The following is a 13,978-nucleotide window of genomic DNA, read 5'->3' on the forward strand; positions in this document are numbered from 1 at the left end:
GCATGGCTAATAGCTTTTGTTTGCACAGGTACAGGCACAGGTACAGTACTTGTCCCTTGCAATAATATCTCCTTCAATGGTTCCTGTTTGAAATCGTAACCTCTTAAAGCCACAATTATAACATGATGTAAAACTCCTGCAGTATAGAATCTATCAATGATCTTTAGAATATTTTGCTTAGGTTATCCATATACTGTACTATATAGCAAGAAACTTTCCATTTAAAGAAGATACTCAAGTTCAAAGGAAGCAGAAGTTTTCTCTTGGAGTGCAGAACCTTGACGGAAATGCCTTTCTTATAATCTTATGTAATTTATAGCACAATGAAACTAGTTACATGAAGGATAATAAAACAGGACATAGCACGAAATGGTTGAATATTGTACTTGTATGTACGGGGGACAACATGACTCGACAACACTGATGTACAACGGAGTCTATCTCAACCTTTCTTATTCTCTTACTCATTTTTTGCCATTTACCCACTATGATGTCTGATTCTAACTCACTCTTTACAAACATGTATTCCTTTATTTATGCATCCACTGAGTTGATAATCCAAATGTAGGGTACTTGCATTTTGGACTGTCAACCATTGTTCGACATCCTTTTGTGCTTCTGGGTGTCCCACATAACGGCTGGAAGTCTCAAAGCATCACTGTCCAATGTCCTTTGGTTTAGCTGGATATACTGTCACCAGCTGGTTACATTAGCAACCAAACACAAACAGGACAGTTAATGCATATCGTGTGGCCCTAGCACAGCCTGAGAGAATGAGGGGCTGGAGAGTAATACCTCCATGACCAACTGCATTCAAGACAAAATTGGGAGTCGTAAGTCTTCCTGTTGTATTTTTTGTGATGCTCTTTCCTTAGGTATTATGATCTTGCATAACCTTCTCAGCGTAACAAACATCATAGTCACAATTCTTTACAAGACTTGACAATACAGTTGACTGTGTATTCATTATGCGCAGAGCGCTATACAGTAGTTCCATCTGTCAAGCGTCAACCCTGTTAACTTTCATAAAATCCTGAAGAAAACTAGAATAGTTCACTTGTCTTCGCTCAAAATCCAACCCAAACTCAACTCTCAGGAAGTGGGTGAGTCTCCATGAGCAGGAATGAGCTGAAGACTTTGGCCCCAATTCTTAAACATTACTGAGTTTTAAGTCAGTACTTATGCAAAAGTTAGTACGTAAGCAACTGTCCCGTACAATTATGCAAATATTAGAAGTGCAGATATTTTGCAACTTGAAGGGTTAACACAGTGCTAGTACCATTTCCTTAACTATTAACCAAGTGACATTTAAAAATTCAGGCCTTTGAACTTGTATTATAAGCGCATGGGGAAGAAGGCCGTGAACTTGTATATTCACAAATCTCCTAACCTTAAACCACTTCGAACATACCCAAAAAAATCGGAAAAATTCCTGCCAACCATCCTTAATTACTGATACGGATCTACCACAAGCCTGTTGCCAGTATCTTGAGGTAACGATTGGAGTAATATTAAAATCATTATTGTAGTCTAGAACATATACTACATGAAACAGACAAATAGTCATTATATTGCCACATGGAACATACACTTGGGCGCCGAGAACTTGTGACGTAAAGTACAATGAACTCTTTGACTATAAAGCGAGGGTGTATACAAGATAGTCGGCACATTAGAACATCATTAACTGACAACTAAACATTTTGGCACACTTAATACATAGCTTTTACATCTATATTAGGATTGTCTACAGATAAGGGAATATATTACACATGAATGTACTTGCCCTTAAACATCTATTATGTTATATGGTCTTTCATCACCATTTCACCCAATGAATTGAACTGCAAAATTCAGCATATATGCCATAATATCTTTTATCCAGAGATGTAGCAAATGGACTAAATATAAGGCCCCCAAAAATCTGTCACAAGACACACCTTTAATGGACCTCCTGGCTTTTGTAAGAACGTATTATATCAATTACAAGCAGTTAACCATTGGGTAAAATATTGATGGCGCGGACGACCAACAACAAAATACCTATAATGTAACCTATTATAACCACCAAACCCATTCCTGGCACCGGCTGAGCCCATGGTACCGAGGCCACTCAAGGTTTCGTCTAAAATAAACAGATGAATTGTGAACTGGAGGATATCATAATGTATATTTTCCTTTGAGCTTTAATATATGAAGAAATTAAATATTTGGATAAAGTGAACAATTTCAATAGGGCTGTTCTCCTGGATGATTAGAGTAGGAGAGTAAGCTTCCAGAGAAATTATTCATTGTATACAAAATATGTGATGTTCTCACATATCAAGATATTTATAAACAAAATAACCACAGACTGACTTGTTGAAGGGTCCCCCTATACATGAAAATGAAGTGGGCATAAGGTGAACCTCCTCCTTGTCATATGTTTACTGACTGTGGTGTTGACTTGTTCAGGTGTTGATTAAGTCTGGCTAAACTCAAGCAATGTTTATCCTTTTTTCACTCAAGGAATAACATAGTTTTCAGAGGATCTCATTCAACATATCCTCCAACAAAACAAATATGATTTTTATTCGTCATCACACATAATAAACTTTTAAATAACTCAGATTTTCAGCAACATAGACAGAAATCATTTATACCAAAACTTAGATAGTATACCGAAATGTGTGGTTCTAGAGTTTGTTCAAAGCTTTAAGTTATTCTCTATTGGAATTGTATGGTCTGTATTGGAACTTTCTGACTGGTCCGTCTGTTAGCATGCTCATAGAAGACTGTAGCACAAATTCTGAAATAGTCCTTGATGTAAATTGGTGCTTGAGTGCTCTACATCACTGATACATTCAATTCATAGGTTCTACAAAGATTAATAAAAAGTGATTATGTATTTGAGGCAGTCTATTTATGTAATATGATTGCTACATTGTCTACAGGTACTATGGTTGGCTGCTAAGGGGGTAGTGGAAAGTTAGGAACAACTAGCATCTGTTAATATTTGATTAACTATAGGGTCACCAAGTAGTGTGATTAATTGATGCAGTGCTTGTTTTTGTCTCAATATGACCCCAGTTCTACTTCAGAACACAAACAACAATCTTCTTAAATCTAAGAGAAAAGCTTTGAGACCCACACTCATATGTCAAGATTTATTGTAGATAACATCTAGTTGGTCACCCGCGAGATTAATAAGAATTATTAGAAGAAGGATTTGGGGAATGTCAGGCATTTTCACTCATGTTTTGAGAGGGGTTACATGCATGTGCACTAACCCATGTAAGTTTTACCTGATGAGAGACTGATAATTAATGCCTCCATGCCCCATCTCCTTCAGATACCATCAAGCATGATGGAATCTGGAGCTTTGTGAGCCTTGAACTGTTGTAAATCTTACAATATCCAATATAATCTATAAAGTTTCATATTTGGTCAGTCTCCAAAGAAGATATTTGGAGATAAATTTGATGGTTGGAACAAAATCCTAGGTGTATATTATATTTATATTAATAATTATGAATATCCAATAATGTTTATGCATTTCACGAGCAAATAATTGCAAAATGATATTGCTTTTATTGAAAATACTGAGAAAAGCATTATATACTGTATATTCTCGATATGTATTGACCTTTCGTACCTCCGAGAAACTCTTACTCCTATGTAAAAACCACTGGATAGCAGTCATCAGGCTTTTACATAAAAATATGGAAAACTCAAAAGTTTTGATGATTGGTACTCCGAAAGCTGTTCTGACAAGATAGTTTCTATCAAAAGTTAAAATAGTTGTGTTAAATATATTTTATGTCTAAATAGAAGAAACATGATTTCTTAAGATGCGGGAAATGTTAACTATCTTGCCTGTACACTTTCTGTAATATTATATTGCAGGTACGCACAGTTCGTCCCTAAATCGTTGCATTGTTTGTAAGATTTTCAGACTATTTTTGCCAGTTTTGATCTTAATGTTTTGCATTCTAAGTAGCCAAAAAGGGAAAAGTTGAAGCCTTGTTTAAGTGCCTTTCACTTGACTATACACTCTAAGTCTTTTATTTGCCTACTTTATCAGTTCTGAATCTAATCAAACAAAATTTACAGTATTTTCTAAAACTTGCATTTCTATTATTCCTCTAAAAGGCTTCAAAATTTTGAGAATGGAAGAGCAATTAGTTTTCTCATTTACCTGGATGAAATTAGGAAGATCTACAGTATCACAATTAATTTGGCACATCTATTCTACCTATTATCTATTTTAATTGACAGCAGCTGAATGAAGACTATTTTCCCTCATAATGTTATTGTCAGTAAGTTCAGTGTATAGTTCCTTATACAAATTTAGTTATTGTGGTATTTTAATTTTAGTATTTCATACTTATTTTTTTTTACTGCAGTATTATGATCATGATTCAAATCCTTCAGCTATACTGTAATTATATTTACTTGAGAAAGAGGGCCAATGTATATTAAAGTCTTAAATGATAGGGAACCTCTAATACACGGTACAAATTTGTATCGAACATTCCTTATATATTATTCCTGGCACTAATACTGTAGAAATCTTTAATGTTTACTGCAGATGTTTCACATACTGTACTTCAATACATTATAAAAATTCTTACAGAAATTTCAACTTTTAATTAAGTTGAAAAGTATGAAATTACGGACCTAAATGCCATCGTGAGAAATGCTTAGGATTTCCATAGTATCCTTAAGAAATAAAAAATTAAAAGATCACCATTATTATACTCATAGAAAAATTTCAGCTTCGTAGTTGTAAGTAAATTTCTTTCTTACATCATCTTTAAATGAAAAAAATAATAATACAGTGTATATATATATATATATATATATATATATATATATATATATATATATATATATATATATATATATATATATATATATATATATATATATATATATATAAAACAATAATTTATATACTCGGTAGCTTTATAGCATTTATTGCTACACATTTGTAGGAAAGAAGTCCAGAACTTTGATATACAGTACTACTGTATAACAACATCCAATACCATTATTTTGATTGACATAAAGTTCTCTGGAAATAAACTGCTTACCTTCAGCTACATACAGTACTTTAATTTTTGAAAGAAGTTGTATAATAATTTTGGCTATAGTATAGTTCAACAATGTTCATATTTAAAAGTTTTATCAAATTCATTTATCTTTATGTGTCAAAAACAATTTTGAAGCAATTTGTACATGATAGTAGCTGTCCCATGAAATGTTAAGCATGTAACAGGAGTTTCTCTTCTGCATGCTTAAAATTATTTTGTTTCACTTGAGGACAGTGTTTTTGATATCACTGCTTCTGCCCTTTTGCCTCTCTTCTACCATTTTTGTCCCTCTGGTCTGTGATCTTCTACCACTCCCTATACAATGAGCCTAGCCTTAGCCTCTTCTTCCTGCTGCTGCTGATCCTCATCCTCCTCTTCCTCCTCCTCCTCCTCCTCATCCTCATCTTCTTCCTTAAACACATCATCACTGGAAGACCCAAGGGTGGAGGTGGTGTGCGAAGAACCAACACCACCCAGCTCCAGGACCGAGTGCTGTAACACAACCCATATCTCATCACCCCTTGTATGTACATGCATATTTGACATGGCTAATGGGATATTAATGGTTCAATTATAAAGACAATCTAAAAATACTGAGGTGAAAAAATTCAATAATAGCTGTAATTGCAACATTGCAAGATATTGTGTAGTGATCTTTATATGATGGAGATGATAAATAAGAAGATATTCATTACAACCTAACTCACTTAAGACTAGAGAAATAATGTATTTCCATCCCATATCTAACTTAAATAAATGGCATGTATCCCATATACAGGGTACTTGCAAACTAGTGATATGCATATTCAATGAATAACTTATACCTGTACAGGGTGTCCCCATTTAAACTAATGAGGATTGGTTAAAACATAAACAGATCAGAAAATTTATATGAGAATACAATAATTTAGTGACAAAACAGAACATTCCTTAAACAAATAATAAAAGCAGAGTTATAAACTGAAGACCTCCCTGCATCACTTGTATTATCCAACCAGCAAAGTCTTTGGGGTAAGAACTAATTTAATCTCCTTAAATGGAGTTTGGGATTAATTAAATGGATTAATTTTACCTTCTGCAACCAGAACCTTGAGGGGTTCTCTCAAAATCATGAGTTTTCATTTAAAGCAGAAGGAACATATGGTTGAAAAGTCAGTTTAGCAGTGTGCATCAGTCTATCCTGTTTGGTCACAGTCTTGGACTCCAATAATAATCCAGCCTTCAGTCTCAGTAACGAAGTTCTGAACTGAATACATCAGCTCTAAGTGATGGGTAGAAATGTGCATAAGTATTTTGCAAAGCTCCCACTGACAAGTTGGTATGTGGAACTAACTTTGACTCCTATGTCAAAATGTAAATTGATTCCACAGTAAGTAATTCAGACTTTTTATAAGATATGAATATCTGGCCTATTTATGAAGGGCTCATCTTCTGTATCTGAAATAAGAATCAGGATCATACTCTCTAGGACTTTCTGAAATTTGCAGTTCTGGACATGGGATTGCACTGAAAACTTTTTAGGGGTTACTTGCGCCCTCTTCTTTTTAATAACAGAATTCATAGGAATCCTTTAGGGGACCTGTGTATTGGTAAGATTGATCCGAGTCATCAACATACAACTCCCCGGGAAGACCAATCCTAATATCCGACGAAAGTGCCTCTAACACCATGAAAAACAGAACTCTCATGGCAGACCCTTGATAGATGCCTACTGTACTTTCACCTTAAATTCCTCACTTTCCTTTCCATTTGCTCTCACAGCAGTTTTTGAGCCATAATTTAATTTCATAACCACTTGAACAAAACACCCCTTAATACAAAGCTTACCGTACTCATTGCCCACTTTACTCTCATATGGTACACTGTCAAATGCCATCTCTTAGTCTTCAAATACAAAGTTGGCAAGTACTGTACTGGACATGCCCTGGCTCCTGAATGTATTTGAACCTGCTTCAGTGTTGGTCAAGTCTGGTCTTGAAAGAGCTCACACTCGGTGCCATCACAACACTCTCTGGCAGGTTGCTCCAAGAATTCACAATTTTCATTTCCAAAAAAAATTGCCCTCACAGTTTTCTGGAATAGTGGCTTTCCAACCTTGAGCTGTGACCCCTTGTGGAGCAGCGTCCGCCAACTCCAAGTATAGACACTTGACTGAGTAGTGCCCTTTGGGATATTTCTGTACCTTAATTAGGTACAGTATAAGCTAGGCAGTTGCAGGTGCCCTAATCTCTCTAGATAACTGAGGTGCTGGAGTGCAGGCACCAGTCTGGTAACCCTCCTTTGGACATTTTCAGTCAATTGACTGGGACAACATATCTCGGGGACCAGACGGGGTGACAGTACAGGTACTCTTGAAGATTGTTACCAGGGACGGACCTTCTAGATATCTGAACGACCTTCTCATATGACCTACTAGTTTAGTTACTTGATTCACCTTCTCACAATGGCCCAAGAACTTCAGTTCATTTTCAACAACACACCCAGGTCCTTTTTGCATTCGGTTCTCTATTAATGCAGTTTCTTTGTCCCATTGGGACATATGATACACCTCCTTACATTTGGTACGACCCAAGTGAATTCTTGTACACTTTGTGACATGGAATCTTGACAGCCATTTCTTCAACCACTCCTAAAGCTCACAGCGATCTTTCTGCAGCTCTTCACAGTCTGTTTGCTTCTTAATTTTCCTGAATAACTTGGCATCAGTGGCATATTCTTAATGAATGCAAGGCACGCATTGCATGCCTAGTAGAAAGCAAAATATATTTTTTAATAGTATCTTCAATAATACAGATTTAATTTTAGAGTTCACAGTTTTCATTCAAGAAAGTCGAGGAGACTCAACGTCCCTCAATGCATGCAGAAAGATAAGCCACATGCCCCCAATGGACATATAGATGTAACCATCCTATCAATAACATGCTAAAATGAACTTTATTGTGTTGGAGCATAAAGAATCTGAGTTTCTTGTCTATTTTCTCTATTTTACAAGCTTCAGATTTGGATTTTCTAAGATGTATTTTCTCATAGTATTTAAAGTTTTCTAGTGGGTTCCCATATTCCTCTAAAAGGCAAACTGAATCTTCTTGAGAACATTTTCATGCGTATATGAGGTAAGTGGAGTCAAATTGTAATTGAGCCTCCTTGGTGATGGATTTTCTTTTTTAAAAAACTTCAGAAACACAAATTGCCTGCTAATGTTTTAGCTGCATATAAATGTGCTCTAGCGAGACTGCTAAAGGAGGCATCTGCCACGGATTCCTTTAGATCTTTCTTTCTGAAACATCCAATGAAAATTATGTATACTGTACTAGTCGGTTGTTAGGGGCTATTCTTAAGCTTGTGGATTATACTGGGAACTTCATGAGGCAAGATACTGAGTTGGCTTCAATAAAAAACATTTTTCTTTTGGGCTTGGCTTCATCAAGAAGAATTTCAGACATTCCTTCAATCAAAGGAGGCTCTGGTTTCATTTCTTTTGGCCCTTCTCTAAGCGTACTCACACTTACACTATGCCTAAATTTTTTATCAAAGAAAGGCTAAATCTTAGATCTAAATGCATTTTACCTTATTTACCTAATGGTCACCCACTAGAGGTGGCCATATCAAGGGAAGGAGGCCAGTGGACTGTGTAGGATCCCTCCATAAAAATGTCTGAATTCCAAATCATAGAGCTTCTAAAGTTAGTACAGTACAGTATTTAAATGATTATAAATCATTACATTTATCAAATCAACATTACCCAGCTCATTCCTCTGAGAAATGATGGCCAAAATATTTTAACTGCTTGGGAGGTCTGTAAGGTGTGTTTTACCTGACTTTGGCTATTTAATTCATCTTCCCTTGTGAGGTGTACTGTACTTCATGAAGCAGTTAACATTAATTTTTCATCTCCTCCCAAATCAGTCTAGCTTCAAATTACACAAATCACTTAGTGAGGTCATCAGGTTATAAATAGTAGGTGGATTCTGAAATCACATTTAGTATCCGACTCTGAGATTTACTGCAAGATGGCTGGCACTGGAGGCTGGGGCTTTACTAGAATCCATGGTTGTAACTGAACAGGAGAGAACATGATGCACACTGATGTGAAGCTATAAATGCATTTGCCTACTGCTTCAAATGGCAACTTCTATTTCAGAGAGAATGCCCCCTCAGGGTTCTAGTTGTAGGTGAAGAAGAGGGGGGATGGGGCAAAGTTAATCTTTTCACTAGTCCTAACTGGAATTTATGGGGGTTCAATGGATTTTAACTCTGCAGACTTAACTGGCTGCATAACATGAGTCTATCAGTCCATCTCACTTACACAAAGGGATTGGAGGATCAATACTTTACACCATTTGTTTTGCTAATAACTAACTCAAAATAATACAAAAACTCAAAGCAGTGTGGATAGGGATCTCCAAATTAAAATGATGCATGCTTACCAAAGCATTAACGAAAATTTGCCATGGAGATGCTGATATGCAATACACTGTGTAGTTTGATGCATAGCTAATGCATAACCTCTATATTCATTTTCAAAGACCCTGCTAACATCAACAAAGAAATACCAGGTAAGAAGGAACATGTTTAGAATACAGTACAGCCTTTGTTCTAAAATGTTGACAAGTTAAGTCATCCATTATAATAAAAATAAGATGTCTGCACTTTATACTGTACAGTATATGAAATAAATATTGTTTGGAAGTAATCAGTGCAAGTGACTGAGATCTACAGCCAAATGCAGATTCTCAGTAAATATTGTAAGTTCTGATGTTGATGAAAGAAATGCACAATGACTTGGTCAATTTTTTGACACCCACTGAGGGTCATGGTAGGGGGGAGTGAAGCACATAACTATAAGAGGTTCATTTAAAAATTATTTGATGAAAGAAAAAATATTTTCTAATACCTATTGATCAAATGTAACAAAAGTAAATCATTAGTAACATGAGAACATATTTTTCCAATTATCTGAAACAGTGAAAGAGTGCTGAGGGAGAGGACACAGAGTACACATGAGAAATGATAAGAATGAAGCATAAAGGACTAGGTGATGTAGGCATGTGTACATAACACAGATAACAATGAATGATTTTCAGGCTTTTTCATGTGTGACTGGAATTATAAGAAAATAAATCATAATTTGTAGTTACACCTCATGTACAAAGATCGAGTAGATATAAAGGAGCATTCATCAAAACAAATTGAGAGAGAAATTGAGTCCCTAATGTATTGACAAGCCTGTAACATGGAAGGGAATTATCAGAGCAACCTACGTGTATTGTACTCACTTAAATGGAGATTACCAGTATTATCAGATTGCAAGAGTTGACTTGCTCAATAATGAGACAATTTAAAGGTTATAATGGACTGTGAGAAAAGTAGTTAATATACAAGTGTACTATAGAAAGGAGGGGTGAAATAGTTTAATCATACATAGATTGTTTATAAAGCCCCCTGATATTTGTGTTTATAAAGTTCCTTGAAGAACTACGGTAATATTCAAAATGCTAGAATGTACTCCATTATTTTTGACACACAGTTCTCATCTTCACCATGTTTGCTGTCATAATAATCAGTGATAATACTGTATATTCTTCATAATTCCACCTACACATCTAGGCTGCAATGATGATGAATACAGTAATGTTCAGAAAATGATGGAGTACTGTATAAATCAATGTTCTGGATGTGTTACTTCCTTAGTGCATCGGTAAACACAAATATTAGAGGAATTTATATTTGCCCAATTAATAGTATCATATAAACAGGGTCAGAATATGAATGCAGTAAAAGGTTGGATATTTCTGTCCAACTAGTTACTCGAATAATCAAGTCTAAAATAAAAAGTAATAGATATTACAAGTGAAAAGCAATTTGACATTAAAAGAACTGAAACCAAGACAAAGGCTGACATTAATGGTAAAGATGTACTTCATATAAAGTGTCCCCCTCTAGACTGTAGCCACCAATTCATTTTTATACACTCCTGGCTTCAATCTTCCACTTATTCCATGTTATATGAGGCATCTAGAGTAGGAATGACGAACTCACCAAATCATAGTTTTGAGTAAACGCACGTCATAGTTTTAGAACTGTAAAATCACACAGCGCCATGGACTATTGATAGAATTGCCTCAGTTATGTTCTATATTGATAATTTTTGTGGGTAGAAGGTGTGCATAATACAATGACAAGCCTGTTGTACCAAAAAATATTATAAATAGTTCGTCCCTCCTACTCTAGACGCCTCATATAGTCTTCGGTTCTCTCATTAAAATTTATCGTCTGTCATGTCCTTCACCATCAAATAATTTTTTATACAGATTCATCCTCTGTACTGGTTACTTGTTCTGTGTTCTTACAGACCCAATTTGGCTTTATTACAGTTTCTGATACACCCCCTTGTCTCTGTTTTCATTAAGAATAAATAACTCTAAAGACTTCTGGTTACTTAATCTCTTTCTTGAAAAACCTATATTCCTTTGTAACCAAGCATATAGCTCTGTTCATCTAATTGGACTGCTGTATATTCTCTAACTAATATCTTCAGTTTTAATTTGATTATGTTCTACTTAATGCCATTTTGTCTTGACTTATTTGATTTTTTTTTACTCTCCAACAGCTGGTAAGAACAGCCAATCTGATCTTACCTCACTCTTTAGTTTACAAATTTTGTGAGGCTTGGCATTGTTTTGCTTTTGTATCTCCTTAATAACAACTGGTATATGTTGTACAGTACAGTATTGCATTCTCAGTTTTTATAGACCGAATCAAATGAATATTTAGATGAAGCCTTAAAGCATTCAAAACTTTCTAGTTGTGAACTTCATCTTTTCTATATACAATACTCCTAAGTACTGTCCACTGGAATGACATGAGTGGGACTGAGAAAGAGAGTTTGATGGAAAATAAAGTAAAAAATTGAAAAGACCACATGACACAAAAAGCACCTGAGAATTGATGTTATGAGGATAATAAACACAGGAGAGATGACGGTTTGAATACAATATGATGTGACAGGTAACAAAGCAGTGATCAACTTGACACAGATGACATGAGAGTACCCGCCCACCTGTTATGGCTCATCATCCTTGATGTGAGAGGTAGAGGGTTGAGGTTTGCGTGGTGAGCCAGGCGCGCCCTGTGGCATGCACACCCACACGCATCAGTAAAGCAAATATTAGGCTCTAAGCTATGTTGTATGCTAAAAGCACTCACACAAGTCTTGCTTTTAAAGAAACTCGTGATTCATTGTAACCTTTATAGCTCCTAAATCTGCCTTTGACACAACATATATGCTGTAAATTACTGATGTACTGTACTGTACTACAAGGTTAGGTTATAGCACATAATGTGTATATATAACATAGGATATGTTAAGGCAGTTCAAGGAGTCTAAAGATTTTTTGCAAAATATTTATTGCTATAAAACTATGCTCTAATCTCATGCAACAAGTTGCTTGAAAAATGTGAAAATACTTCTAATATTTCTACTAAAAATATTTTTGATTTTGGTGCATAATAATGCTTACGTAAATAAACCTACCAATGTATGCTACATAAAATTCTCCTAGCTTAACTCATTCATAGAAAGCCAAGCTAAATGAAGTAAGCTTAAATAGCAAATAGTTCTTCAAATTTTAAATATGCTTGAAAGAAGAGGAAATTTGTACCTTAACAAGTTCAGTAAAAGTTATTTAACAAAAAGTCAAAGGCAAGCAATAAAGCCTGTTTATGTGAAAAATTTCTACACATATAAAATCAGTAATTATTAAGTTCAAGGGCATTTCAACACCTGTGACAGTACAGTATATGCAAATTTTCTGACTTATCCAGTTTCTGCAATATTGTACCCAATTAATAATTCTGTCACAGTACAGTATAATGTGATTGGTTCCCTTAATTTGTGAACACTCCATATATTTTCATAATAGAATTGACTTTTCTGTACTTTTCATGAAATTTTCAATGAAGTCATTATGATTAAGATTTTGCATTAGCTTCAAGATATTTTCCCTGAATACAGCATTGTACAACAAGTCGGCTATTTATATCGGTTCTATTTGTGTTGTTTCAATAAATCATTGTTAACGTGATAGGGAACAGTGTAAATCGTGCCTGTCCGATATAAACTGGTTTTTGCTGTGATGAACACTAAATAAATAAAACTGCATACCATAAACTATGTCATGTGGCAGACAGCTGAGCATTCAAAGTGGCTATATCATGCCCTCAGCTGCTGAATCCACCTCAGTCAGAGCATGGAGTGATATTCGCTGTGATCATTCTTGTGCCAATCTTTCAAAAGACCCTTAACCATGAACGGAATATATCTGGCAAGTGATTCTGCAAGTACACCCATCATGAAAGGGTATCCAATCCTTGTTATATTTTGGTGAGCACCCATGTCTGTGTATTTACTTAATTGTCTATTTATGTATTTCATTTATTTGTTTAATTTTTGTTTCTAATGTTTAGTTAAGTTAGGTTACAATGTCCATAAATTTGGCCTGGTAATACAGCCCTCAATTTTAATACAGTACAGTACTAAGTCTATGGTTAAAAATGTCCCTTGTTTATGTCACTTAGATTTACGTCACATTTCCTAGGAAAATATCCCCGACATAAGTTGGCAACTTGCTGTACATTCTAATATGCGTTCTTTCTTATTTAAGGATCTAACAATAAATCTTGGCTGGATTTTATACTTTCCAAGCTAACTGGTGATCTAGAATTACCATATCAAAATAACACTTCATCAAACACACTCATCCTTCACTTTCAAGTATAGTTGTCCCTCGGTTAACGAGTTACCTTCCATAAGATTCTTAACTTCGGTTAACGAGCAATCCCTCAATTAACGTGTTTCTCACGAGCCGACCTCAACATGTTTTCGCTTGCATTTGGCGGTCCAC

The 13,978-nt window shown here is 35.2% G+C and overlaps 1 protein-coding gene across 2 annotated transcripts in view; it reads right to left on the bottom strand.

Moving 5' to 3' along the window:
* Positions 1-360: 360 nt before the first annotated feature.
* The window catches only part of LOC121871491, a 75,231-nt gene continuing 61,613 nt past the window's right edge, over positions 361-13,978 (bottom strand). Inside the window, exons 9-10 of one of the 2 annotated variants that reach the window (XM_042373866.1) lie at positions 12,136-12,204; positions 5,435-5,567 (exon numbers count right to left, since the gene is read on the bottom strand). In XM_042373866.1, coding sequence (XP_042229800.1) covers positions 12,139-12,204 — 66 coding nt within the window. In that variant the 3' untranslated portion in view covers positions 5,435-5,567; positions 12,136-12,138. Of the gene's footprint in view, positions 5,568-12,135; positions 12,205-13,978 lie in introns of both variants that reach the window. The other variant, XM_042373864.1, reaches the window with a different exon arrangement.

This window comes from Homarus americanus, unplaced genomic scaffold (genome assembly GCF_018991925.1).
Source record: "Homarus americanus isolate GMGI-L3 unplaced genomic scaffold, GMGI_Hamer_2.0 scaffold45698, whole genome shotgun sequence".
NCBI classification, from domain to species: domain Eukaryota; kingdom Metazoa; phylum Arthropoda; class Malacostraca; order Decapoda; family Nephropidae; genus Homarus; species Homarus americanus.